At 47.0% G+C, this 16,155-nt stretch overlaps 1 protein-coding gene across 1 annotated transcript in view; it reads left to right on the forward strand.

The window, feature by feature from the left end:
• The first annotated feature begins 1,921 nt into the window (after positions 1-1,921).
• Positions 1,922-16,155, forward strand: part of arhgef3l (Rho guanine nucleotide exchange factor (GEF) 3, like) — a 26,598-nt gene continuing 12,364 nt past the window's right edge. Inside the window, exons 1-8 of the mRNA XM_070440591.1 lie at positions 1,922-2,077; positions 5,156-5,314; positions 6,726-6,788; positions 6,993-7,089; positions 7,196-7,272; positions 7,505-7,558; positions 7,921-8,142; positions 11,798-11,884. Of these exons, the coding sequence (XP_070296692.1) occupies positions 1,958-2,077; positions 5,156-5,314; positions 6,726-6,788; positions 6,993-7,089; positions 7,196-7,272; positions 7,505-7,558; positions 7,921-8,142; positions 11,798-11,884 (879 nt within the window). The 5' untranslated portion in view covers positions 1,922-1,957. The remainder of the gene's footprint in view (positions 2,078-5,155; positions 5,315-6,725; positions 6,789-6,992; positions 7,090-7,195; positions 7,273-7,504; positions 7,559-7,920; positions 8,143-11,797; positions 11,885-16,155) is intronic.

Raw genomic sequence — 16,155 nt, forward strand, 5'->3', positions numbered from 1 at the left:
TCGGTGTTAGTCTAACGGCTAGGGACGACGTGTCAACCACGGGGAGGTGTAGTCTAACGGCTAGGGGATGATGTCAACCACGGGGGAGGTGTAGTCTAACGGCTAGGGGATGACGTGTCAACCACGGGGAGTGTAGGTGTCTAACGGCTAGGGGATGACGTGTCAACCACGGGGAGGTAGTTAACGGCTAGGATGACGTGCAACCACGGGGAGGTGTAGTCTAACAGCTAGGGGATGACGTGTCAACACGGGGAGGTGTAGTCTAACGGCTAGGGGATGATGTCAACCACGGGAGGTGTAGTCTAACGGCTAGGGGATGACGTGTCAACCACGGGAGGTGTAGTCTAACGGCTAGGGATGGACGTAATCAACCACGGGGAGGTGTAAGTCTAACAGCTAGGGGATGACGTTCAACCCGGGAGGGTGTAGTCTAACGTTAGGGGATGAGTCAACCACGGGGAGGTGTAGTCTAACGGCTATGGGGATACGTATCAACCACGGGAGGTGTAGTCTAACGGCTAGGGGATGACGTGTTCAACCACGGGGAGTGTAGTCTAACGGCTAGGGATGATGTCAACCACGGGAGGTGTAGTCTAACGCTAGGGGATGACGTATCAACCACGGGGAGGTGAAGTCTAACGGCTAGGGGATGACGTATCAACCACGGGAGGTGTAGTCTAACGCTAGGGGATGACGTGTCAACACGGGAGGTGTAGTCTAACGGCTTAGGGATGACGTGTCAACCACGGGGTGTAGTCTAACGGCTAGGGATGATGTCAACCACGGGGAGGTGTAGTCTAACGGCTAGGGGATGACGTGTCAACCACGGGGAAGGTGTAGTCTAACAGCTAGGGGATGATGTCAACCACGGGGAGGTGTAGTCTAACGGCTAGGGATGACGTGTCAACCACGGGAGGTGTAGTCTAACGGCTAGGGGATGACGTGTCAACCACGGGAGTGTAGTCTAACGGCTAGGGGATGATGTCAACCACGGGAGGTGTAGTCTTAACGGCTAGGGGATGATGTCAACCACGGGGAGTGTATAGTCTAACGGCTAGGGGATGACGTGTCAACCACGGGGAGTGTAGTCTAACAGCTAGGGGATGATGTCAACCACGGGGAGGTGTAGTCTAAACGGCTAGGGGATGACGTGTCAACACGGGGAGGTGTAGTCTAACGGCTAGGGGATGATGTCAACCACGGGAGGTGTAGTCCTAACGGTTGAGGGGATGATGTCAACCACGGGAGGGTGTAGTCTAACGGCTAGGGGATGACGTGTCACCACGGGGAGGTGTAGTCTAACGGCTAGGGGATGAACGTGTCAACCACGGGGAGGTGTAGTTCTAACGGCTAGGGTGACGTGTCAACCACGGGGAGGTGTAGTCTAACGGCTAGGATGACGTGTCAACCACGGGAGGTGTAGTCTAATGGTACTGTATGTACCGTGTGTCTGAGGTACTGTACGTTCCTGGCGTCGTTCGCCCTGATACTGTACGTTCCGTGTCCCTGAGGTACTGTACTTCCGTGTCCGAGGACGTACGTTCCGTGTCCCCGAGGTACTGTACGTTCCGTGTCCCCGAGGTACTGTACGTTCCGTGTCCCGAGGTACTGTACGTTCCATTGTCCCCGAGGTACTGTACGTTCCGTGTCCCCGAGGTACTGTAGTTCCGTTCCCCGAGGTACTGTACGTTCCGTGTCCCCGAGGTACTGTACTTCCGTGTCCCCCGGTACTGTACGTTCCGTGTCCCGGCGTGTCGTGTGTACGTTCCGTGTCCCCGAGGTACTGTACGTTCCGTGTCCCGAGGGACTGTACTTCCGTGTCCCGACTGGTACTAATGTACGTTCCCGTGTCCCGAGGTACTGTACGTTCCGTGTCCCCGAGGTACTGTATGTCTCTGAGGTACTGTACGTTCCGTGTCTCTGAGGTACTGTACGTCTCTGAGGTACTGTATGTCCCATGTCTCTGCAGGAGCCCAGCAATAAAAGGGTTAAGCCGGTGGGGAAAGGGGGAGGAGTCACAGGCATCATCACCCCTGTCAAAACACCTGCCCTGAAACGCCTGGGAAAGAGCATAACGGTAACACACACACACACACACACACACACACACACACACAGAGAGAGAACAAACACACACACAGAGAACACACAGAGAGAGAGAGAGAACACACACACACAGAGAACAAACACACACACACACACAGATACAATGGCTCCAAGATGGCGTAGCAGTCAGATGTCTTTGTCCTCGTCTTTGTCGTGTTCCGTGTTTTTTCTTTGCATATATATTTTTTTAAATATTTTTCTTAACCTCAACTTCAACATACTCTCCTGCAACCCGCCTCACCCAATGTGGTATGGATCTGCTATTTTCTTTACTTCAGAACCAGAACCCCCAACAGAAGCTAGCCAGCTAACTAGCTACCAGCTAGTAGTCAGCTACCACTGCTAAGCGGTCATCAGCTAACCTTTAGCCAGGACAACTCTTGCCAGTCTGCACAGCGCGATTCAGAGCATATCGGACTGCTTTTTCTCCACCACATCTCCAGATTCCTACCGCAAGCTCTGAACCTTTACACCGGATCATCACAGCTAGCTAGCTGCTATCCGAGTGGCCACTCCCGGCTAACGTCTCTGTCCCGAAGCAAGAACCAATTAGCCTGGAGCTTGCCTTTGCTTGGCCCATCTCCCGGCTACCCGAAGAGGTCCATCAGCCACTCCTTGGGCTACAATTCCTATTTTGCCAATTGGCCTGGACCCCTTGTACTGCCGACACGGAGCCCCGCCGACCCATCACGACTGGACTACCGACGTAATCTGCCCGAGGGGGTTTATCAACTGGCTCCTCCGTCACGACGTCACCTGAATGCCCATCTGCTAGCCGTCTAGAGCTTATCGGACTGTTAGCAGAAGAGGTCCATCGGACAAGTTCTTTGGTCACTATACCAATTCTGCCAAGTGGCCTGGAGCCTTTTACCACACGGCGCTCTGCTCATCCATGACGACTGGTCTGCCAACATAACAGCACGAGGGGGCTACAACAGACTTCTTCCGTCGCGACGTCCCGTGTGCTAGCTTGCTAGCCCCGGCCCGCTAGCTGTCTGAATCACCGTGTCTCCAGCCCGCCGAGCTACTCACTGGACCCCTATGATCACTCTGCTACGCATGCCTCTCCTTAATGTCAATATGCCTCGTCCATTGCTGTTTTGGTTAGTAATTACTGTCTTATTTCACAGTAGAGCCTCTAGCCCTGCTCAATACGCCTTAGTTAACTTTAGTCCCACCTCCCAAACATGCGGTGACCTCACCTGGTTTAAATTATGTTTCTAGAGACAATATCTCTCTCATCATCACTCAATGCATAGGTTTACCTCCACTGTATTCACATACTACCATACCTTTGTTTGTACATTATGCCTTGAATCTATTCTACCACGCCCAGAAACATACTCCTTTTATTCTCTGTCCCCGATGCACTAGACAACCAGTTCTTATAGCCTTTAGCCGTACCCTTATCCTACTCTTCCTCTGTTCCTCTGGTGATGTAGAGGTGAATCCAGGCCCTGCAGTGCCTAGCTCCACTCCCATTCCCCAGGCGCTCTCATTTGTTGACATCTGTAACCATAAAAGCCTTGGTTTCATGCATGTTAACATTAGAAGCCTCCTCCCTCAGTTTGTTGTTCACTGCTTTAGCTCACTCCGCCAACCCTGATGTCCTAGCCGTGTCTGAATCATGGCTTAGGAAGGCTACCAAAAACCCTGACATTTCCATCCCTAACTATAACATTTTCTGACAAGATAGAACTGCCAAAGGGGGAGGAGTTGCAGTCTACTGTAGAGATAGCCTGCAGAGTTCTGTCATACTATCCGGGGCGGTGCCCAAACAATTTGAGCTTCTACTTTTAAAAATCCAGAAACAAGTCTCTCACCGTTGCCGCTTGTTATAGACCCCCCTCAGCCCCAAGCGGTGCCCTGGACACCATATGTGAATTGATTGCCCCCCATCTATCTTCAGAGCTCGTGCTGTTAGTTGACCTAAACTGGGACATGCTTAACACCCCGGCCATCCTACAATCTAAGCTTGATGCCCTCAATCTCACACAAATGATCAATGAACCTACCAGGTGCAACCCCAAATCTGTAAACATGGGCACTGTCATAGATATCATCCTGACCAACCTGCCCTCCAAATACACCTCTGCTGTCTTCAACCAGGATCTCAGCGATCTCAGCCGACTCTTTTCTCTGTATACGTCAATGATGTCGCTCTTACTGCTGGTGATTCTCTGATCCACCTCTACGCAGACGGCAGCATTCTGTAAACTTCTGGCCCTTCTTTGGACACTGTGTTAATTAACCTCCAGGCGAGCTTCAATGCCATACATACAATACATACAATGCCATACAGTGGCCTCCAACTGCTCTTAAATGCAAGTAAAACTAAATGCATGCTCTTCAAACGATTCGCTGCCTGACTAGCATCACTACTCTGGACGGTTCTGACTTAGAATATGTGGATATATGTAACTACAAATACCTAGGTGTCTGACTAGACTGTAAACTCTCCTTCCAGACTCACATTAAGCATCTCCAATTCAAAATTAAATCTAGAATCGGCTTCCTATTTCGCAACAAAGCATCCTTCACTCATGCTGCCAAACATACCCTCGTTAAACTGACTATCCTACCAATCCTCGACTTCGGTGATGTCATTTACAAAATGGCCTCCAACACTATACTCAGCAAACTGGATGTAGTCTATCACAGTGCCATCCGTTTTGTTACCAAAGCCCCATTTACTACCCACCACTGCGACCTGTATGCTCTCGTTGGCTGGCCCTCGATTCATATTCGTCGCCAAACCCACTGGCTCCAGGTCATCTATATATGTCTTTGCTAGGTAAAGCCCCTTATCTCAGCTCACCATAGCAGCACCCACTCGTAGCACGCGCTCCAGCAGGTATATCTCTCTGGTCACCCCCAAAGCCAATTCCTCCTTCGGCCGCCTTTTTCTGCTGCCAATGACTGGATCAAACTGCAAAAATCACTGAAGCTGGAGACTCATATATATGTATATATATATACTCAAATATATGTATGTATTTGTAATATGCATGTCTCATCCCTTAGTGTGTGTGTGTGTCTCTCCCCTCAGAGGTCCATCAGTTTCCGGACAGAGGCACGACCTTTGCCCCCTGCTCCTATTCGCTCGCGGCAGAAGGCCTCGTCGTTCCCGCGGCGACGCAGTAGCCAATGCTGGAGTGACACAGTGGACAGTCACGACCTCACGGCCAAGGAGATCAAACGACAAGAGGTCAGGGGTTATTGTTAGACGTCTGGGGTTAGTTTTACAGGGGTCAGGGGTTAGTTTTACAGTGGTCGCAGGTCAGGGGTTAGTTTTACAGGGGTCAGAGGTCAGGGGTTAGTTTTACACCAATCCACTAGTCCGTGTCTACACCAATCCACTAGTCCGTGTCTACACCATTCCACTAGTCTGTGTCTACACCATTCCACTAGTCCGTGTCTACACCAATCCACTAGTCCGTGTCTACACCAATCCACTAGTCCGTGTTTAGGTTTGTAGGAAGTAGTGAACACTTTTAGGTTTGTGGGAAGTAGTGAACACTTTTAGGTTTGTAGGAAGTAGTGAACACTTTTAGGTTTGTAGGAAGTAGTGAACACTTAGGTTTGTGGGAAGTAGTGAATACTTAGGCTCGTAGGAAGTAGTGAACACTTTTAGGTTTGTGGGAAGTAGTGAACACTTAGGTTTGTGGGAAGTAGTGAACACTTTTAGGTTTGTGGGAAGTAGTGAATACTTAGGTTTGTAGGAAGTAGTGAACACTTTTAGGTNGTAGTGAACACTTTTAGGTTTGTGGGAAGTAGTGAATACTTAGGTTTGTAGGAAGTAGTGAACACTTTTAGGTTTGTGGGAAGTAGTGAACACTTAGGTTTGTGGGAAGTAGTGAACACTTAGGTTTGTGGGAAGTAGTGAACACTTTGGGAGAAGGGAGGTAATGTTGGGATGCACTCAGGGAGGGAGTTAGGATCTTGGGATGTGGTTGTAGACTTGTTTATGAAGTTGCATCAGGTCAAGTGGTCTCCTATGGTAGTTGTGGAGAGTTACAGGACAGGGTGTGCATGTTTTGTTCCAGCCCAACACTAACCCAGGCCTGGGGCTGTGGTGTGGTACAGGGTAGTAGAGACTGTGCGGTGTCCTGTCTGGGTGGGGCATCAGTTGCGGTTTCATTTCCTGTTAAAGGCCTCTGCCGTGGGAGATGAAAGAGGAAGTGAGCTGGTAGAACTTCCTGTTTCAGAAATTCTAACTGATCAAATGTGGTACCTCTGTGTGCCTGTTGCTGTGGAAGTGTGTGTGTTTTGGTTTTCAGTGAACGATGGTTGTGTACAGAATCTACAGTCTGTAGTAACCCATGAGACTTAAACAGAATCTACAGTCTGTAGTAACTCATGAGACTTAAACAGAATCTACAGTCTGTAGTAACCCATGAGACTTAAACAGAATCTACAGTCTGTAGTAACCCACGTTGCTCTGTTGTAGCTGCAGTATTAGTGAGAAGCTGACTGGTGTCCCCTCATGTAGGAGTCAGTGCTCAGTAAATAAACTAACTCTCTGTCTCTCTCTCTTTCTCTCTCTGTGTGTTTGTCTTCTCTCTCTCTCTCTCTCTCTCTCTGTGTGTGTGTGTGGGTCTTCTCTATCTCTCTACTAGGTGATCTATGAGTTGACGGAGGGAGAGAGACAGCTGATCGAGGACCTCAGTCTGGTTAAAAAGGTACCTGTTAACTCTGGGATGTTTCAGGTGTACTAGGAACTAACTATGTGGTGTTTCAGGTGTACCAGGAACTAACTCTGTGGTGTTTCAGGTGTACTAGGAACTAACTCTGTGNAGGAACTAACTCTGTGGTGTTTCAGGTGTACTAGGAACTAACTCTGTGGTGTTTCAGGTGTACCAGGAACTAACTCTGTGGTGTTCCAGGTGTACTATGAGCCCATGCTGAAGTTGGACATCATGACCGAGAGTGAGCTGGGACAGATCTTTGGTACTCTGGACTCTCTCATACCCCTCCATGAAGGTAACCCACAATCCTCCTCTTTAAGGTCTCATTTCCTGTCTGTATTCAGATGCAGTGTATTTATCTTGATGGTTCTGTGTGTTTGTTTGCTCTGGTCTTGTTGTAGATCTCTTGGCTCGGCTGGAACGCCTGAGAGGATCAGAAAAGACTGTTGGGGCAGTTGGAGTAACACTCTTCAACTGGGTGAGAAACCGTCACCATGGAAACTGAGGACTGAAAGAGAAGAGGGAATGCACTTTGTGAACCATGTCTTTATCTCTCTCTCCCCCCCTCTATTTCTCCCTCCCTATCTCTCTCCCCCTATTTCTCTCTCTCCCCCTATTTCTCTCTCTCCCTCTATTTCCCTGTCTCTCCCCCTCTCTGTCTCTCCCCCTCTCTCTCCCTGTCTCTCTCCCTGTCTCTCTTTCTTTTATAGTTCCCCTGTCTAGAGGCGTATGTGACATATTGTTGTAACCAGGTGGAGGCTAAGGTGAGTGTTTCCTGTCAAGGTTTGTTTCCTGTCACTGTCATCATATTAGGTTTGCTGTTGATTGACTGATTGATTGATTTGTATTTTGCTTAATCAATTGATGGATTGGTTAATTGATGCACTGATTGAAGGTTTATTGATTGGTTTATTGATTGTATTGATTAAGGTTTATTGATTGGTTGATTGATTGTATTGATTAAGGCTTATTGATTGGTTTATTGATTGGTTTATTGATTGTATTAATTAAGGCTTATTGATTGGTTTATTGATTGTATTGATTAAGGCTTATTGATTGATTGATTGTATTGATTGATTGTATTGATTAAGGCTTATTGATTGGTTTATTGATTGTATTGATTAAGGCCCTGTTGGACATGAAGAAGCAGCAGAAACGAGTGGAGCAATTCCTTCGTCTGTGCCAGGAGTCGTCTTTTAGCAGGAAGTTGGACCTCTGGAACTTCCTGGACCTCCCTCGCAGCCGATTGGTCAAATACCCGCTGTTGCTACGGGAGATTCTGAAGAGCACGCCCCCAGATCACCCCGATGAAGACACACTGCCTGACGCTGTGAGGATACACACACATTGATTGGTTGTTTTAATTCATTTATTTTTTGGGGCTGATTGATTGGTCGCCTGATTGATTCCCCTTCTACGCAGACGAACACCATTTCTATATACCTGTCGGCCCTTCTTGGGACACTGTCTATCTACCTCAAAGAGCCCTCAATGCCATACAACACCTCCTTCCGGGCTCCAACTCTCTTAAACGCTAGTAAAACCAAATGCATGCTTTCAACCGTTCGCGCTCCACCCGCACGCCCCCGACTAGCATCACCACCGGGCTGACGGTTCCGACGCTAGGAATTGGAGCATCTATAAGTAGGCCTAGGTGTTGGCTAGACTGCAAAAACCTCTCCTTCCAGACTATATCAAACATCTCCATCCAAATCAATCTAGAATGCGGCTTTCAATGTCCGCAACAAAGCCTCCCTTCACTCGTATCACGCCGCCCACAATTACCGCTAGTAAAACTGGACTATGCCTCGATCCTCGACTTCGGCGATGTCATCTAGCAAAATACTTCCAACAGCTCTGACTCAGCAAACTGGAGTGCAGTTTAATCACAGAAATGGCCATCTTTTGTATTAAAAAGCACCCTTATACGACACCCACTGCCGACCTGTATGCCCTAGTCGGCTGGCCCTCGCTACATGTCTCTGTCAGACGCCACTGGCTCCAGGTCATCTACAAGGCTATGCTATGGTAAAAGTGCTGCCTCTATCTCAGTTCATGTTCACGATGGCTTACACCCACCCGCTAGCCGCGCTCCGCAGTGTATCCACTGATCATCCGCTAAAGCTAAAACCTCATTTGGACGCCTTTCCTTCCAGTTCTCTGCTGCCTGCGACTGGAACGAATTGCAAAAAATCGTCTGATTGGAGACTTATCTCCCTCCAACACCTTTTAAAAATCTGCTATCCGAGCAGCTAAACCGATCGACTGCAGCTGTAACATAGTCCATCTGTAAACCTACCCACCCAATCTTACTACCGTCACCCCCCATAGACTGGGGCTTTTATTATTTACCTTTTCTGCTTCCTTTGCACACGCAGTATCTCTTCTTGCGACATGATCATCGTGAATGATTTTATCACTCCCAGTGTTAATCTGGCTAAGTAATAGTCGATTTATTGCCCTACCGTCATGGCTTTTGACACAACATTGATATAGATTCTCTTTTTTTTCTAACCCAGGTTTAGTTGACTTGTTTATTGTTACTCCATGTGAACTCTGTGTCTGTCTGTTCACACTGCTTATGCTTAGTCTTGCGCAGGTCGGCAGTGTGCAATGAGAACTGTTCTCAGCTAGCCCTACCCTGTTAAATAAAGGTGAAAATAAAAAAAAAATAAACAAAATATTGTTTCGCGCGGTTGTCTTCTTCGCGTTCAATGATAACGAATTCCTAGCTGCAGACTAGAAAGGTCAATATCAAAACTTTTATTATTGTATAAGGTCTACCACGTTGCGTATATTAAAAGATTCAGCAAGTCTTGTCTCAACCTTGCGCCTCTCGTTATTCGAGGTAAGCTGGTCTGACACCTTTGTGTCTCGTGATTGAGACGAAACATCGGGTCTGGTGGTCATTTCTTAAAGTGGCTTTTATTCAGATAGCAGGAGGGTGGTCCATGGTCTCTGTACTCATACTGGATAGGGCACGCGTCCTGGATTTAGTTCAAATACAACAGGGAAGTTGTATTTCCCTTTTCATTAAAACAGGTTTTCAAAAAAAACAATCATAAATTCCAAACATTATACCAAACAGTATCATACTCACTCATTCATGATTTATACAACAACAGAGTGTAAACCTCATATCTGAGTTATTATATAAAAGCGGTAATGGTAATGTGTCCCACAGTCTCTCCTGGAGTTTCTCACATGGGGACAAATGGACATGTTAATAGCTGGACTCCCCACCGGCCTTTAATACTGTGCAGGAATTTATGAAAATATGTTCTACCTCAAGTTTCTTGTGAAGGTGGAAGAGAATTCCTTGTGTCCTGAAAGCTTTACCTCTCTCTTAATACGGTTTGACATGGTGGGAGATTCTCAGGAATTTACGACATCATCTCGGTGATACCAGCTGGGTGTGTGGAAAGGGAGAGGCAGGTGGAGCAGGGGGAATCGGGTTTGCAGTACCCAGCAGGCAACATCATGACAATAGGTGAGGCTGGCTTGCCGGGTAAGCGGGCATTGTGTCAAGAAGCAGGCGGCTTGGCAGGGTTTGTTGGCCCACCTTCGCCTCTCCCGAGTCCGTAACGGGGAGTAGCAGCGATGAGACAATTTGAGTACCACGAATTGGAGAGAAGAAAATGGGGGAAAAAAATAGAACTGGATGAGCCCAAATGGACTTCCTGATTGGATTAAACCGCTGGCAGAACTAGAAGTAGAATTCAGGCACAACCATACTATTGACATCATTAGAAAACTGTTGAGGAGCTGGAGTGCAGAAAGGTGATAAGAGGGATGAGAGAGAATCGGAAGAGATAGGGGAGAGAGACGAGAAATGGGAGAAGATGGGGGGAGATAAGAGAACCAGGAGAGAGAGAGAGAACAGGAAAAGATAGGGGGAGGAGAGAGGAACAGGAGAGAGAGAGAACAGGAGAGAGGAGAACAGGAGAGGATAGGGGGAGAGAGTGAGAACGGGGAAAGAGATTAGGGGAGAGGATATCATCCCTAATATTTTCCCTCTGGATCCTTACCATCGAACCGTAGCTGGAATTTGTCCCTAACCCACTAAGACCTGATGGAACACTTGGGTTCTCACGAGCTGAGCGAGAGTGTTGTTTTTTGTAAACCTTTATTAACGTTAGGCAAGTCCAGGTTTTTAAGAAAAAATTCTTACTTGTTTACAAGTGACGGCTAGGACAGTGAGTTAACGCCTTGTTCAGGGCGCAGAACCGACAGATTTTCACCTTGTCAGCTCGGGGATTCCATCTAGTAACCTTTCGGTTACTAGTCCAACGATATAACCACCAGGCTTCATTGATCTTAAGTTTATTAGCACAAGTAAAAAAATTCTTAAAACACGAAAAAAAAAAAAAAGACCCACTTCACTCATAACATTTACTTTCATCAATATTGCCTGAATCTGTACAGGTTATCAATGTGATCAATAACACATCGCAGAGAGTTTAAACATCTATTTTGCACAAATGCGTTCTCTAGGCAACATATTATAATTCAGTATCACATCCTATCTAGAAGATGTCTGATGATTGAGTCGTTTTTTAAACTTGATAGACCCCAGATCTCCTAGTATGTCCGCCTCGTCCCAGATCTCCACAGTATGTCCGCCTCGTCCAGATCTCCACATATGTCCGCCTCGTCCCAGATCTCCGTGTTCATTGTTCTGCATAACGATTCCATAAGGAGTTGAGACAAGAGAGCACAAACAGCCTGGCATCCAGGCTAGAAGGCACATTACATTACGAGCCAATATAACACCCCCCCCCCCCTCTCCCCTTATAAAACTGTACTGACCAGCGTACACATCCTTCATGTTTAATAACACCACCACCTCGAAATGCATTCATGGGACTATTGATAAAGCAATGGTTGATCAGTCTTTGATTTGTCTAGTCTGCCTGTCACGGATCACTCTTGCTCGGTCATTGACTGCTCTGGTCTGCCATCTCGGTGTCTGAGCTCAGACTCAGCTCTGCGATGTGGTACAGGCGAAGTCTGGGGAGAGGCGGGACGACAGCGGTGATTGGCTGACCTGGGCGTCCCTGTCTCGTGATTGGACCATGGCCTGGGCGCAGGCAGGAGATCCACCTGCTTGTTGAATGAGTCTGGGCCTGGAGACTGTGAGACTGGCCTTAGGCGCCCCCTACTGGACACCCGGAGACAGTTACGTACTGACAGACACCACAAGGAGGGGAGAGAGAACAGGAGAGAGAGAATGAGGAAAGATCATCATCATGGCCCAAACCGGTTATGTAACACCTAGTAAACCTAGTAACACCTAGTAACACCTAGTAAACACCTGGTAACACCTGGTAACACCTGGTAACACCTGGTAACAGTCGGTAACAGTCGGTAAACAGTCCGGTAACAGTCGGTAACACTTGGTAACAGTCGCGGGTTAACACTGGTAACATCGGTAACACTTGGTAACAGTCGTAACACTTGGTAACAGTCAGTAAACACTTGGTAACAGTCAGTAACACTTGGGTAACAGTCAGTAACACTTGTAACAGTCAGTAAACACTTGGTAACAGTCAGTAACACTCGTAAACAGTCAGAACCACTTGGTAACAGTCAGTAACATTTAGTAACACTTAGTAACACTTAGTAACAGTCAGTTTTAAAACAGACGCTGTAAAAACAGTCCCTCCATACCTTTGTCGTTGCGCTGGTGAAGGCCCCCTGAAGGCCCTCCCCCGCCGCCCTCCCCGTCAGGTAGGTCTTCTAGGTGGAGCGTGGCGGTGGGGAGGGGCTGGTACACCTGAAAGACACACACCCTTCTTTGTCCTCCACCGAGCGGGTCAGAACCAGACACAGCTCAAACAGGAACACATGGAGCTTCTACGGACGACGGATACACAATGCATTCAGAAAGTATTCTGACTTTTTCCATTTTTTTATGTTACACCTTATTCTAAATTGATTAAATTGTTTTTTTCCTCCTCATCAATCTACACACAACACCCCATAATGACATCACAATACTCTATAATGACATCATGACATCACAACAACCCCATAATGACATCACAAACCCCATAATGACAACACAAACACCCCATAATGACATCACAACACCCATAATGACACACAACCACCCCCCATAATGACAACCACCCCATAATGACATCACAACACCCCATAATGACACACAACACCCCATAATGACATCACAACACCCCATAATGACATCACAACACCCCATAATGACATCACAACACCCCATAATGACATCACAACACCCCATAATGACATCACAACACCCATAATGACATCACAACACCCCATAAATGACATCACAACACCCCATAATGACATCCAACACCACAATGACATCAACACCCCATAATGACACACAAACACCCCATAATGACATCACAACACCCCATAATGACATCACAACACCCATAATGACATCACAACACCCCATAATGACATCACACACCCATAATGACAAAGCAAAAACATGTTTTTAAAATTGTAGTTTTCGCTTGTGATTATGGGTATTGTGTGTAGAATTGATGAGGAAAACAATTAATTGAATCAAATTTAAATTAAAAACTAATGTAACAACGTAAAAAGTCAAGGGGTCTAATACTTTCTGAACGCACTGTATATAATAGTAACCTCAGAAACAATTGGGGGGCAGGTAGCTGTGGTTAAGGAGCAGGTAGCCTAGTGGTTAGAGGAGGCAGGTAGCCTAGTGGTTAGAGGAGAGTAGCCTAGTGTTAGAGGAGGCAGGTAGCTAGTGGTTAGAGAGGCAGTAGCCTATGTTAGAGGAGGCAGGTAGACCTAGTTTAGAGGAGGCAGGTAGCCTAGTGGTTAGAGGAGGCAGGTAGCCTAGGTTAGAGGAGGCAGGTAGCCTAGTGTTAGAGAGAGCGGGGTAGCCTAGTGGTTAAGAGGCGGGTAGCCTAGTGTTAGAGGGACGGGTAGCCTAGTGGTTAGAGGGACGGGTAGCCTATGGTTAGAGGAGCAGGTAGCCTAGAAGTTTACAAACACTTAGGTTGGAGTCATTAAACTTTTTTTCAACCACTCAAATGTCTTGCTAATTAACAAACTATAGTTTTTGAAAGTCGGTTAGAACATCACTTGTGCATGACACAAACAACAATTTTTTACAGACAGATGAATTCACTGTATCACAATTCCAGTGGGTCAGAAGTTTACATACACTAAGTTGACTGTGCCTTTAAGCAGCTTGGAAAATTCCAGAAAATGATCATGGCTTTTAGAAGCTTCTGATAGGCTAATTGACATAATTTGAGTCAATTGGAGGTGTACCTGTGGATGTATTTCAAGGTCTACCTTCAAACTCTGTGTCTCTGCTTGACATCATGGGAAATAAAGAAATCAGCCAAGAACTCAGAAAAACAATTGTCGACCTCCACAAGTTCTGTTCACCATTGGGAGCAATTTCCAAACGCCTGAAGGTACCACGTTCATCCTTGTACAAGCAATAGTACGCAAGTATAAACACCATGGGACCACACAGCCGTCATACGCTCAGGAAGGAGACGCGTTCTGTCTCATAGAGATGAACGTACTTTGGTGTGAAAAGTGCAAATCAATCCCAGAACAACAGCAAAGGACCTTGTGAAGATGCAGGAGAAACAGGTACAAAAGTATCTATATCCAAGTAAAACGAGTCCTAATCGACAAACCTGAAAGGCCGCTCAGCAAGGAAGAAGCCACTGCTCCAAAACCGCCATAAAAAATCAGACACGGTTTGCAACTGCACATGGAACAAGACCGTACTTTTTGGAGAAATGTCCTCTGGTCTGAAGAAACAAAAATAGAACTGTTTGGCCATAATGATCATCTTATGTTTGGAGGAAAAAGGGGGAGCTTGCAAGCCGAAGAAAAACCATCCCAACTGTGAAGCACGGGGGTGCAGCATCATTTGTGGGGGTGCTTGCGCAGGAGGGACTGGTGCACTTCACAAAATAGATGGCATCACGAGAAAGAAAATTTATGTGGATATATTGAAGCAACATCTCAAACATCAGTCAGGAAGTTAAAGCTTGGTCGCAAATGGGTTTCCAAATGGACAATGACCCCAAGCATACTTCCAAAGTTGTGGCAAAATGCCTTAATGACAACAAAGTCAAGGTATTGGAGTGGCCATCACAAAGCCCTGACCTCGATCTTATTAAACATTTGTGGGCAGAACTGAAAAAAGCCAACTTATTGTGGAAGCTTGTGGAAGGCTACCCGAAACGTTTGACCCAAGGTAAACAATTTAAAGGCAATGCTACCAAAACTAATTGAGTGTATATAACTTCTGACCCACTGGGAATGTGATGAAAGAAATAAAAGCTGAAATAAATCATCTCTCTACTATTATTCTGACATTTCACATTCTTAAAATTAAGTGGTGATCCTAACTGACCTAAGACTGGGAATTTTTACTAGGATTAAATGTCAGAATTGTGAAGAACTGAGTTTAAATGTAATTTAAGGAATGTAAACTTCCGGCTTCAACTGTGTAATATATATATATTTTTTTTTAAACCCGTTTTCTCCCAATTGGTAGTTACAGGCTTCCATCGCTGCAACTCCCGTACGGACTCGGGAGAGGCGAAGGTCGAGGCCGTGCGTTCTCCGAAACACAACCCAAACAAGCGCACTGCTTCTACACAATGCTCGCTTAACCGGGAAGCTGTCGCACCAATGTGTCGAGGAAACACAGTACACCTGTGACCGTGTCAGCGTGCACTGCGCCCGGCACGCCACAGGAGTCGCCAGTCCGTGATGGGACAAGGACATCCCTCCAGCCAAACCCTCCCCTAACCCGGACGATGCCGCCCCATTGGTCTCCGGTCGCGGCCGGCTGCGACAGAGCCTGGACTCGAACCCAGAATCCCTAGTGGCACAGCTAGCAGTGCGATGCAGTGCCTTAGACCACTGCCCACTCGGGAGCCCCGGGGCCGCAGGGAGTTCTGCAGGTTATTCCAAACATTAAAACTGAAGGGGATTTCCCTAATTCGGTGAGACCTGAGGAAAGCTAGACAGTACCTGTCCCTTGCTGTTCTCAGTTCTCCGTGGCAGTAGAGGAATCGTGACAGCTGGATCTCAGGAGCCGTTGACCCTCCTCCAGGTAAGCCAAGCCCCTCCTATGGAACTGACACTCTGCCTCCCCCGTCTCTTGTCCACCTCTGATACGATGGACTGGACCAACTCCAACTGGGGGGGGGACATTTAAAAAATATATATTAACATTTATTAACTAGGCAAGTCAGTTAAGAACAAATTATTATTTACAATGACGGCCATATCTGATACGATGGACTGGACAAACTGGGGGGGGGGGGGGGTGATGGGTGTGTGTATCAACTAATCAGAATCA

Source organism: Salvelinus sp. IW2-2015, unplaced genomic scaffold (assembly GCF_002910315.2).
Source record: "Salvelinus sp. IW2-2015 unplaced genomic scaffold, ASM291031v2 Un_scaffold2701, whole genome shotgun sequence".
In the NCBI taxonomy this organism is placed as follows: domain Eukaryota; kingdom Metazoa; phylum Chordata; class Actinopteri; order Salmoniformes; family Salmonidae; genus Salvelinus; species Salvelinus sp. IW2-2015.